Genomic DNA, 10,890 nt, shown 5'->3' on the forward strand with positions numbered 1-10,890 from the left:
TGGAACACTCGATAAGGGGGCAAAGAATCAATCAACCCCCTGTATCCTCATCGCACCACTCACCATCTTCTTCTCATCAAGGCACTGCAAGTCGTTTGTTGACTGTCATCATCCTCTCAATCACTGTCACACCGACCTACTCTCTCTTCCCTGCATCCCATGTCCGACCAACCCATGTCGTCCGAAAACACATCCTCGGCCATCCCATCTGGTCTACCGGCGCTGGATCCCGTGACGGGGAGGCTCGACCCCAATGATCCACACGTCAAGGCTCAGTTGGAAGCGGCATTGAACGTGGACAAGAGCAAGATTCCAAGACCTTACAAGTGTCCATTGTGCGATAGAGCATTCTATAGGCTGGAGCATCAGGTCAGTTGTTTTGTTTTGATCGCGTTCTCTGCTTGGCTGAAACATGCTGACCGGGAGTCCCATTCTTCGTCAAGACTCGTCACATTCGAACTCATACCGGCGAGAAACCCCATGCATGTACTCATCCCGGATGTGATAAGCGATTCTCTCGATCGGATGAACTCACTCGACACGCGAGAATCCACCTTCCACAGGGTACAGAAAATGGGGGAACGAGGAGCAAGAGACATTCGCCCGAGGTGAGTGCAGTTTGTCACTGCTCGCCTCTTTCAATCGCAGCTCATCATTGCTCATACAGCATCACGACGACCGACACAATCTCTCTCATCTCGGGGCATCCTACGGTATGGACTTTGATCGGCCCGATTACGCATCGTCAGCGTACAACCTCGGTCCGTTCGGTGTGGGTGGTTCAGCCGGAATGAACGATATCTCAGCGCTCGCCGCTGCGGCCTCGGATCAATTGTACGAATTGGAGCGACACGAAGCCTTCAGGCGAGCAGAGTACGAATTGAGACATCGTCAAATCGCTGGATCTCGTAATAATGCCAATCATCCTTCGTCAAGTGATCATTCACCCGGTGAGGCAGTCACTCCCAATGCGAATGGTGGAGGCGGAGGTTCCATTGCTTCAGCACCCCCGCCCTTGGGAAGCGGTCTCGGGACAGAGAGAGATCGACTGCTTCATGGTATTCCAGCCCAGGGAGGTGGTCAAATCGTTTATCCCGTATCGGCCGCTCAACCCGCCTCGGCTGGTCATCCTGCTGTACCCGCTGGAACGCTTGCCGACCCGACATATCTCGTCCCTCCGACATGCTGTCATGAGGACTGTCACAAGAGTTATCGAAAACGACTCAAGGCGGCTCGAGAAACTCAGGCTTGTCCAGTGTGTCTGACATCGGGACATGGTCAAAGGGGCTCGATGAGCGGAGCCAACGGATCGTCAGGTGGACGAGGAGGCGGTCCATCTGGTGGAGGTGGTGGTGGAGGAGGAGGAGGAGGAGGAGGACACGGGGGCGATTCAAGTGATGGAAGTACGCCGAAAGATCGATCTCACGTAGGATCACCGGACGACTTGACAAAGCTCAGTGGAGGAGGAGGAGGAGGAGGAGGGATGATGAACGGTTCCGCTGCGAATGGCAGTGGATATCATCTCCATCACCACAATCTCGCGACTCAGCTCGCGAAGCTCCAACAACAACATCAACTTGCAGCCATACAACAAGCTCGTCTCAAACAGCGATACGGTAATTCTTTCCAGTACCCTCTTCAATCCTCTCGACGACACAGTCGACCTTATACCGTCGACTTGCACTCACATAGAGGGATCAACACGCCCATGTCGGCTCAACAGTCTCGTGAAGCTTCGCCGAGCTCTGAAGATTCGAGCGATGATGAATTGGTTGATATCAACCACGTCGCCCCCCCTTCACCCGTCTTGACGGGTCTGCGATCCATGACCTTATTACATGGTCAGCATAGTGCCGCATCGACGACTGCTTCCGCGACACGACGAGGAGCCAAGACAGCCCCTGTCTCCATCTCCAACACTCCACTGCACTCGCGTGGGCCCAGTCGCGCTTCGTCCCCTGTCGAAGGACACAGTGCGACATCAGGTAAACACGGACATGGATCGCACCACAATAAGGACGCTAAACGTGCTTCTCACCCTTATTCTCACTTTTCTACACCCAACACACCTCATTTCCCACCGTCCAAGACGCGAATGTCACCTCCGCAATTGTATCGGACGTTATCCGGCGGACACGCTCATACCCACGGACATGGCGGTGCTCATCCATCGTCTGCGTCTGCTGGCGGTTCTCACTCCCATCCACATCACCACCACTCTACACCGAGACAGAGCGTGGAGGATATACTCAACTCGACCAAACTCCCACCTCCCCGACGTGACTCAAATCGAAACCTTCCTCTCCCCACGACTTCCTCTCCCTTCTCTTCATCCGTTCCTTCCGTCAGCTACTCGCTCTCTTCTCAAACAAACTCGACTCACGTATCACCTGTGACGTCTAGAGCATCATCACCCGTTCATTCGACCCATTACTCGAGCAACAGTCATCATGGATCTCAACCTCACGCTCACGCGGTGCACAACCATAGTCATTTGGCTCATGGTGTCCGAGCGGCATTCGGCATGACACCCATCTCTCGATCGTCATCTCATCAATCGCATCCTTCTTCCAATGGGTCGAGCGTGTCCCCTAGATTTGGACCTCCCGCCAGTCCACCTCACAAGCTCCCTCCGTTGAGTCTCGGAGGAGCAGGCGACGGGATCAAGGTGTTGCCCAGTTTGAGCAGGGGCAGCAGTCCAGTGCTTGACAGACTCGTCGGTATGGAAGTGGATGGTCAGGCGTAGAGAGTGGATTGAAAAGGGTGCACAGAAGAGGTTCCCGGGGGATCCCTGAAGTATATGCTCCGCTCTCAATTGAAAGTCTCGGACATTATCCCTACTTTACTGGATACAGACAACCTTGTGGAAGAGTTTGCACCGCTCTTGTCTTCTGGCTTCGTCCCGGTTCCTTCGTATATAGATATGATTCCGACCCATGTATAGCATGTATGTATCGATACCAGGCCAAAGCGGCATCCGCACGCATTCTGCCCAGTGCCACCGCGGCCGACAGCCGGTAACCGGCAAATGCAGAGCTCCGGTTCATCCGACCAACAAGATGATGTCCATAGACCTCTGACCTCTTTCCGACTCGTCCCAATCCCTGTACCCAGCACCGGAGTGCCTTCTCTGCACCTCTCTGATAGCTGGCCCCCCAAAATGCCATTCATCACGTCTGGACCGAGTCTTCGTCGACTCCCACTCTTCTTCGCTTATTGTCCCGATTACGCTGGCGTACTAGCAAAGCGGTTAGAGGTGAGACCCAAGCACTGGGCAAGGGTTCAAAAAGAAGCAGAGGAGGGTCTGCATGGTAGGTCAACAACAAAGGGTTCACATCACGATGCATGGAGGGACGCTGATTGGGATGTTCATCTCGCCCTCCCCCGCCCGTTATCCTTGCAGAATTCGGCCTGGGGTACCTTCCTCCTCCTGAATCTTCTTCCACTCTCCCGGCTGATGTTCCGAGCTCGACACCATTGATGGACGGCAGTCTGATGGTGTTCCGTGCGATATCTTTGGACCATGCTTGGAAGCGGATCAAAGAGGATATATACTATACAGATGGTGTTTGGGATAAAGAGAAATGCGTCGTGAGGGAGTTTATCAAGCATGAAAAGTATTCGGATTAGGATGCTGTGCTGTCTTGGAAGAGGTGAAGTGAAGCCATTCAAAGGTCTCCATAGCAGTCAGTACCTTCAGCTTTCTATGCTGGGACATGGATCTCAAATACACATATATAAGGATGTAAAACGCTAGTCCTCAGCGTGACTATGGATGGCAGGGGGTGGTCATACGGGGCTAATCCTGCGGGGCCTTTTCCGCCGGAATCTGGTATCGACGATGCCAAGGTTCAAGTCCTGAACAACTCTCCAACTCTGGCGCTACCATACTGATCAAGACCTGGCTTCACGTAACAAGAAGCCGCCGGTGCCTAAGGAACATACGAACCAAAACTCCATCGCTTGCATGCTTGGGTAAGTGCCACTTCGAGCACCAAGAAAGCTAGAGCCCGCTATACGCGCGCGACCAATCACGTAGCTGAGCGAGCGCAGTCCCTTACCAATTACACGATCTTTGCTGACGCAACGGCGCGGCAACCCCGTCGTCGATGAATACGCTGAGCCCTTACCCCCCTCTTTCACAGAACGAGAATCTGGGACTCTAATTTTAACTAACTTGGGAAGTACCGCAAGGTTCGCCGCGCTGCCCATTTTCGATTGCTCGTGACAGCGCTCATCTCCATGGTGGCGGCGGGTGGGGGGCAACTTAGGCTGTCCCCTCAGGGCGAATGAAGCGATGGGGTACGATGGGTTTCTGCCTAAATCCCAATGGGAGAGCTCGGCTCCTATCATCGAAATCTGGAATACATGGAGTGAGATCTAAGCACAAGGTCAGAGGGAGGAACATGGGATACACGATATAGGATCTGGGATGGATCTCGCCGTCTTCAACTATAGATAAGGCTTTCACCGGGGTCATCGAGGTCTTCACAGATGCCAGCTGATGCATCATCACATGCAAGCTATACACCTGGGTCGTATCGGTCAGTCAGATCTACTGGCTTGTCACCTCTGTTTTGACCTTTGTGCACACACACACACACACACACCCATCGGGTCAAATGTATCGAGACCCCGTCGTCAGAGGATGCTCCCATTTCGGTCTAACCCGAAAGTCACAATTCTCACACCGAAGGTGGATCTCTAAAGTTCGCAGAGTGGGGCAGAAAAGATATGGGAATATTGAGGATTGTGTGGGATGTTCTATTCTTAGATCACACATGCGCTGCGCCTCGACCCAGAACCACACACCTCTGCCGCCTTCTTTCCCATACCCCACCTGGACAGTCTCCGGTGATCCGGCGGCCGCGAGCCAACACTTCTAGATGCGCTGACAGGGGGGGAAAAACGCGGAGCCTCGGTTCTGGTCGATACCGCACCGCACCAAGAAAGCGGCGGGGCAGAAGTCTTTGCTTTTGCGCTGGGAAGGATGAATGCCTCTCCACACTTACAGTCCAATTCCGATTCGGGGATGAGCGGAGGCACTTACGGTTACCTTTTACCGAGGAATCTATAGTAGACAGGAAGGAGGACAGGAGGGTGGAGGAGTCGAAAACTAACCGACGAGATAAGGTAAGTCCATTTAGGGTGAGAGGGGGCAGAAGGGGGGAGGACCAAAATGTCACGGATTGTCCGCTCCTCCCGGATAGTGAAGGGTGGTTCGAGGTGGAATCGGGATGGGGAAGGGAGTAGGGGCAAAGGCGGCGAAGAGGGAGGAGGAACATTTATATATATGATAAAGATTCCCCCCCTTTCCTCGATCTTTACGACAACACCCACCTCACCTCTTTGTCTGTCTGTCGAACACCATGTCTCGTCCTCATCGAGAATACGAGATCAATTCGGTGGCTCCTCTCGATACCAACATTTCTGATGTTGTCGATGAGAAGAAGGGGGATGCCGCCGACTTTGATATTGCCCCTGCGGATGATGGTCATCTTGACCTCAAAGCCGAGAGGACGAATATCAGCCATGCGAACCCTGAGATGCGGGCCAAGATCGTCGCCTATTACGGACGAAAAGCTGAAGAAGATCACTTGGCGCCAAAGGAAGATGTGACGATCATCCTTGATCATATCCTTGCCATGACGGAGCAGGAAGCTATGGACATTTTGGTCCATGCCGTAGAATTCCACCAGGGTGAGAGCCAGACCGATGCTGCTTAAAAAGTCCCAATCATCTTCCGAGCTGACTCACGCCTTCACACTTTCGTAGAGGACCCAAACTTCCCCGGTCCAACAATGGAGAAGATTAGACTCCTCATTCAGGGATACAAAGCGGCTGATATGGAAGAATCCGATTGGCTCTTTGATCTCAAGACTGAGGCTTGTATGATCTACTACCACTCGCCTTATCCCGAAGTCCGATCCGTCACGGACCCATTCGATGATCCAACGGTCCCTGTCGAGACCTTTAGGGCGTACTGCCTCGGTATGATCTTCATGGCTGGTTCTACAGCTCTCAACACTTTCTTCTCGCCTAGACAGCCTGCCATCAGTTTGAGTTCAAGTGTTTTGCAACTCTTGTTGGCGCCCTGTGGACTGTTCTGGGCCAAATGGTTCCCTGACTGGGGATTCAACATCATGGGCAAGCGAATTTCAATCAACCCTGGTCCGTGGACTTATAAGGAGCAAACTTTCTCCACGATCATGTTCACAGTCGCCTCGGGTGCCGGAGCGACGTGAGTGACACTGTTCGCCAGCCATAGATTGTTGAAGGGGAATTGACTGCTGACTTGATTTTTTGTTTAGTTACTACGTCTACCTGGTCCAAAAGCTGCCCCAGTATCTCAATCAGGATTGGGTCTCGTTTGGGTATGAAATCCTCCTTGCGCTCAACGTCCAAATCATGGGATTCGGATTCGCAGGCATTCTCCGACGATTCGTCGTCTACCCTTACACTGCCATTTGGCCCAAAGTTCTTCCAACGCTCGCTTTGAATAGAGCCTTGGTGAACCCTGAGCGAAAAGAAGTGATCAACGGATGGCGATACACTCGATACCAATTCTTCATGATCTGTTTCGTGGCCATGTTCTTCTGGTTCTGGATCCCCAACTCGCTGTTCCAGGCGCTCCACTTGTTCAACTGGATGACTTGGATCGCACCGAACAACTTCAACCTCGGCATGATCACGGGCTCTTATGGCGGTATGGGGTTCAACCCATGGGCGACGTTTGATTGGAATGTCTCTGGTTCAGGATACCTCATCACACCTTGGTGGAGTACCATTCAACAGTATTTCGCTCGTGTACTCTCTGGCCTCATCATCATTGGCATGTACTGGGGCAACTATGCCTGGGCCGCTTACACCCCCATCAACAGTAACGAGTCATTCACGAACAAGGGAGAGATCTACAATGTGTCCATCATCATGGGTGACGATGGATACGTCAACATTGACGCATACAAAGAATATGGACCTCCCTTCTTCTCCGGCGCCAACGTTTTCGGTCAAGGTGCTTGGTTCGCTTGGTATCCCCTGGTTTTGTTCTACTATTCCATCCGACACTGGCCAGCTATCAAACGAGCTGGAATCGAAATGTACGAAGGTGTCCGATATCGAAAAGGAATGTACGAAGGTAACAACGATCCCCACACGCGAATGATTTCAGTCTACAACGAAGTTCCCGAATGGTGGTTCTTCGCCACGTTGATGCTTTCCTTCGGTATCGGTGTCGCTGCGCTTGCAGCCTACCCCACTCACACACCGTGGTGGGTACAACTGGCCGCCATCGCCCTCAATCTGTTGTTCTTGATCCCCGGTACCATCATGCAGGCGTCCGCCAATGTCGGTCTGGGTATCGGTCTGTTCTTCCAAATGTTGGCCGGTACAGTGTTCGCTGGAAACCCTCAAGCCAACATCATCTCCAATGCCATCGCTGGAAACTTGAACTCTCAAGCCGATACCTATATCTCTGATCAAAAGATGGCTCATTACGCCAAGCTTCCACCGCGTGCCGTCTTCCGAGCTCAAATGATCGCCACATTCCTCAACTGCTTCATCTTCATCGGCATGCTCAATTGGATGGTCACCAACTTTAACGAGGACGGTTCGCTGTGTACTTGGTCAAACGCTCAACACTTTGTCTGCACAGATGCGGTCTTGACTTACGCGACGGCGGTCGAATACGGAGCGTTCGGTATTCCCAACCTGTTCAAACTTTACCCCATTCTCCCTTGGTGTTTCCTCATGGGATCCGTCGGTGGCATCGGATGGGCACTCCTTCAAAAGTTTGGTCCTCGTATCAGAGAAAGAGCTTACAGATCGATGAACGAAGTCACTTTCTACAAGGTCAACAAGTACTTCTTCGGTCCCGTCGCTCTTCTCGGATGGTTCGATCCTGCTGTCACTTGGTCCGGAGCCCTCAACTGGACAGGAGGTAACAACTTGTCTTACGCGACGAACGGAACCTACATTTCGTACATTTTCATGTACCACATCAAGAGGCGGTTCCCCGCTTGGTGGGAGAAGTACAACTATCTGCTCGAGGCCGGTTTCGACGTCGGAGTCGCCATCTCAGGGTGAGTCGAGTTCGAGTTCAGTCAAGTCGGTTCGCTGCCCGCTGCTAAGCTGACTCAACAAACCGTGTCGCAGTATCATCCAGACATTCGTCTTTGCCTTCACCAACCATCAGAAGGGTATCACACTCAACTGGTGGGGTAACACTGTCGGAACGGCCGGACAGGACTTCCAGAGTTACAACCAGACTTCGACCTTGTTACCTATCCCGGATGTCGGATACTTTGGTCCCGCTCCAGGCGACTACCCTATGAAGTTCTGAGTTTGAGAGTGAAGAAAGAAGGCAAAGTGGTACGGGAGGTGATCGCGTTTGGTGTCCTCTGTACTCTACAGTCGTTATTCTACATTGTACTCATATAGGATATACAACGAAGTAGCAACCAAAAAGGTGTGGTTGCCCTTCAGGCAGTGCCACACACGATGGCGAGAGACCTAATGCAACAGCCTGCTTTTTCTATTAATATATATTCCCTAATCAACTGTTCCTAATGATTCAAATTCCCTTTCAGCCAGCCAGCCAGCCACCCCTTCGACCCTTTTTGCCACTTTGGGGAATAAACAAAGATTCTCACGACTCCGTCCTTTCTTCTCATTTCCCCGCCCACTACACAGCACCTACCTTCCTCTTTCATCCAACAACAACAACAACAACAACAACAACATTACTTTGAGTCACAGGTGATCGTCGTCCAAGCCGGCCGGGGGGGAACAACAGCATCTACATTCCAAAACCACAGCGAGTGCTCAGACAAGGGACCATCAGGTGAGTAGAGCTTCGGCACTTTGCTCCCACTCCACTCCACTCCCACCGATCATGTCGATCTCCCAAAGAGGCAAATGGTTTACACGCATTGTTACTGGGATGGGGAGGGAACATTATTTATCCCATCTTGGGAGGTATCCTCCGGGGATGCTCCTTTGGGTAACATGGACGGGTTTCATCAGTGTTGGTCCGACCCGGGAGATGGGCAGTCATGGGTGAAATGATGCTCAAATGAGTAGTACATGGGAGCCCGACAGAGGCCGCCCATGTCATGGCCTCGATCAGGGACTCGTACGATTTGATGCTTGTGCTTGAATGTCCTCGTGACTGGCTGCTCACCCATTGTCCTGCGTCGGAGATGACCTCGGCTGATAGTAGACAGTCTTTGTGGGCCAAACCTGAACCTGTTCGGACCTCATCAGCCATCTGACTCCATCGAGTCGACAGACACTCTTTCATCACACCAACACACACGCACAAACAAATCCCCTTGATCCCCGACTTTCTTTCCGTTGAATGGCGCATCTGCCATTCACACCTAGATACCTGCCCACCACGTCACGTATAACCAGTGTCAACATGGATTACTCGACCGGACCTTCCGGTGTGAACGGTCAACCTCCTGATGAGGGTCAGGATGCGGAAGGCGGTTTGGACATGGAGTTGATGCATAACTTTGGAGAAGGTGTAGGTGTGGACATGAGGGATTTCACGGTCAATGAGGATGGTGAAGGGGTGGATGTGCTCGTCGATGGATTGCACAAGCATGGTGAGTGTGGTGGGCAGCCAGCTCTTAGGCGCAAGAGGAGTTAGTCTCCATGCTGATGCTGACTGTTTTGACCCAGAACACGGCATCGCGACACCTCCATCCATGCGTCTGAATTCTCGTCCTCCAACATCGGTGACCACCAGTAATGGCTACGTCAAGGATCCTCCCACCTCAGATATGGATGACATGTTTCATGCCGAGACAGGGTTGGACGGAGACGATGACGACGATGACGGAGATGGTGAGTGCTCGCTCACGTGAGGCGAATCAAGGTGGCTGACGCTCGCTCAGATACCGAAGCGACACCAGGCGGAAAACGAATGAGACACAATGATGTCCCCGGCGGATTCACCTACGTGGACAAGGATGGAGAATCGGGCAGACGGAAAATTCGCATTGAATACATTGCAGACAAGAGCAGGCGTCACATCACATTCAGCAAGCGGAAAGCGGGAATCATGAAGAAGGTGAAGGGACAGCTTGGCAGAGCGGATGGGCGCCGTTGGCTGACGATTGTCTCAGGCGTACGAACTCTCCATCTTGACTGGAACTCAGGTCTTACTCCTGGTGGTATCTGAAACTGGACTAGTGTACACTTTCACGACAACAAAGCTTCAACCGCTGGTTCAGAACGCAGAGGGAAAGAACCTGATTCAGGTGAGTCTGATACCATATGCTTCTCGGCATCGTCCCTTCGCTGATGTCCGCGGTTCTCAGGCTTGTCTCAGCGCGCCCGATGGCTATGGACCTGATGGACAACCTCTGACTGGCCCTGTCCCCGCTACGACGTCGAAACGTGGAGGGCTCGCTATCCGTCCGCATAAACTCACTCCATCCGCTACTGCTGCCTTGGCCGCTTCTGCTCAAGCTGCCCAACAGCACTCTGCAGCTGAAGAAGCTCAACAACAACAACATCCGGGTCTGGATCCAGCCTTGGGTATCGGTCAATCGACGCCCGTCTCTCAACGTCCAAAGAAACGACTTCCATCCGGTCGGGGCAAGAAAGCAGCCGCCAATGCCGCTTCGGAAATGGATGGAAGCGGTCAAGAACTCATACCGCCTGTACCTTCGCTCCCTGACCTGCATCGTCAATCCTCACCGCATGGTCCTTCTTCCATGATGCAACCTCTAGCTTCTCCATTATCAGCTCAATATCACATGCCTCAAGATTACCATCAGGCATCACCTACCAACCCGAGCTTTGGATACACCCAAGGTCCCGGTCCCTCGCCTGGAGATTATGGTCCGGGATACTATGCTTCTCCAACGCAAGCTCATC

The 10,890-nt window shown here is 52.6% G+C and overlaps 6 protein-coding genes across 6 annotated transcripts; 4 read left to right on the forward strand and 2 right to left on the reverse strand.

Annotated features, from left to right (window-relative positions):
• Positions 1 to 174: 174 nt before the first annotated feature.
• BD324DRAFT_645510 (hypothetical protein) lies at positions 175 to 2,966 on the forward strand (the record flags this gene model as incomplete). Its single annotated transcript, XM_022017613.1, has 7 exons — positions 175 to 369; positions 444 to 608; positions 668 to 908; positions 984 to 1,277; positions 1,317 to 1,841; positions 1,887 to 2,172; positions 2,230 to 2,966. The coding sequence occupies 7 exons, from the start codon at positions 175 to 177 to the stop codon at positions 2,744 to 2,746; spliced, it is 2,223 nt and encodes a 740-aa protein (XP_021871062.1). The 3' UTR covers positions 2,747 to 2,966.
• A 91-nt stretch (positions 2,967 to 3,057) lies between these two features.
• On the forward strand, positions 3,058 to 3,778 carry BD324DRAFT_624531 (hypothetical protein). The gene is made up of 2 exons (XM_022015712.1): positions 3,058 to 3,311; positions 3,404 to 3,778. The coding sequence occupies exons 1-2, from the start codon at positions 3,161 to 3,163 to the stop codon at positions 3,628 to 3,630; spliced, it is 378 nt and encodes a 125-aa protein (XP_021871063.1). The 5' UTR covers positions 3,058 to 3,160; the 3' UTR covers positions 3,631 to 3,778.
• Positions 3,779 to 4,519, reverse strand: BD324DRAFT_624532 (hypothetical protein). Its single transcript, XM_022015713.1, has one exon. It carries the CDS (start codon positions 4,351 to 4,353, stop codon positions 3,895 to 3,897), a length of 459 nt encoding a protein of 152 aa, XP_021871064.1. The 5' UTR covers positions 4,354 to 4,519; the 3' UTR covers positions 3,779 to 3,894.
• Positions 4,520 to 4,723: 204 nt separating this feature from the next.
• BD324DRAFT_422242 (hypothetical protein) lies at positions 4,724 to 5,693 on the reverse strand. Its single transcript, XM_022012734.1, has 2 exons — positions 5,051 to 5,693; positions 4,724 to 5,000 (listed from the first exon to the last, which is right to left on the reverse strand). Exons 1-2 carry the CDS (start codon positions 5,283 to 5,285, stop codon positions 4,771 to 4,773), a joined length of 465 nt encoding a protein of 154 aa, XP_021871065.1. The 5' UTR covers positions 5,286 to 5,693; the 3' UTR covers positions 4,724 to 4,770.
• On the forward strand, positions 5,129 to 8,386 carry BD324DRAFT_422240 (oligopeptide transporter 2). The gene is made up of 4 exons (XM_022012733.1): positions 5,129 to 5,700; positions 5,776 to 6,241; positions 6,312 to 8,081; positions 8,155 to 8,386. The coding sequence occupies exons 1-4, from the start codon at positions 5,370 to 5,372 to the stop codon at positions 8,339 to 8,341; spliced, it is 2,754 nt and encodes a 917-aa protein (XP_021871066.1). The 5' UTR covers positions 5,129 to 5,369; the 3' UTR covers positions 8,342 to 8,386.
• Positions 8,387 to 9,931: 1,545 nt separating this feature from the next.
• Positions 9,932 to 10,349, forward strand: BD324DRAFT_579484 (SRF-type transcription factor (DNA-binding and dimerization domain)-domain-containing protein; the record flags this gene model as incomplete). The annotated part of the gene is made up of 3 exons (XM_022013380.1): positions 9,932 to 10,078; positions 10,134 to 10,268; positions 10,329 to 10,349. Coding segments are annotated over 3 exons (303 nt in total), but the record flags the coding sequence as incomplete, so codon positions are not given.
• Positions 10,350 to 10,890: the final 541 nt, after the last annotated feature.

Source organism: Kockovaella imperatae (assembly GCF_002102565.1).
Source record: "Kockovaella imperatae strain NRRL Y-17943 chromosome Unknown BD324scaffold_6, whole genome shotgun sequence".
Taxonomy (NCBI): domain Eukaryota; kingdom Fungi; phylum Basidiomycota; class Tremellomycetes; order Tremellales; family Cuniculitremaceae; genus Kockovaella; species Kockovaella imperatae.

Excerpts from the sequence above, each read along its gene's own strand:
- BD324DRAFT_422242 (XM_022012734.1), bottom strand. The coding sequence starts at position 5,285 with ATGTTCCTCCTCCCTCTTCGCCGCCTTTGCCCCTACTCCCTTCCCCAT. Across the intron at positions 5,001-5,050 it reads TTCCTCGGTAAAAGGTAACC|AGGCATTCATCCTTCCCAGC; the intron begins GTAAGTGCCTCC and ends GTAAGTGTGGAG.
- BD324DRAFT_422240 (XM_022012733.1), top strand. The coding sequence starts at position 5,370 with ATGTCTCGTCCTCATCGAGAATACGAGATCAATTCGGTGGCTCCTCTC. Across the intron at positions 5,701-5,775 it reads TGCCGTAGAATTCCACCAGG|AGGACCCAAACTTCCCCGGT; the intron begins GTGAGAGCCAGA and ends ACACTTTCGTAG. Across the intron at positions 8,082-8,154 it reads GTCGGAGTCGCCATCTCAGG|TATCATCCAGACATTCGTCT; the intron begins GTGAGTCGAGTT and ends ACCGTGTCGCAG.
- BD324DRAFT_624531 (XM_022015712.1), top strand. The coding sequence starts at position 3,161 with ATGCCATTCATCACGTCTGGACCGAGTCTTCGTCGACTCCCACTCTTC. Across the intron at positions 3,312-3,403 it reads AGCAGAGGAGGGTCTGCATG|AATTCGGCCTGGGGTACCTT; the intron begins GTAGGTCAACAA and ends TTATCCTTGCAG.
- BD324DRAFT_624532 (XM_022015713.1), bottom strand. The coding sequence starts at position 4,353 with ATGATAGGAGCCGAGCTCTCCCATTGGGATTTAGGCAGAAACCCATCG.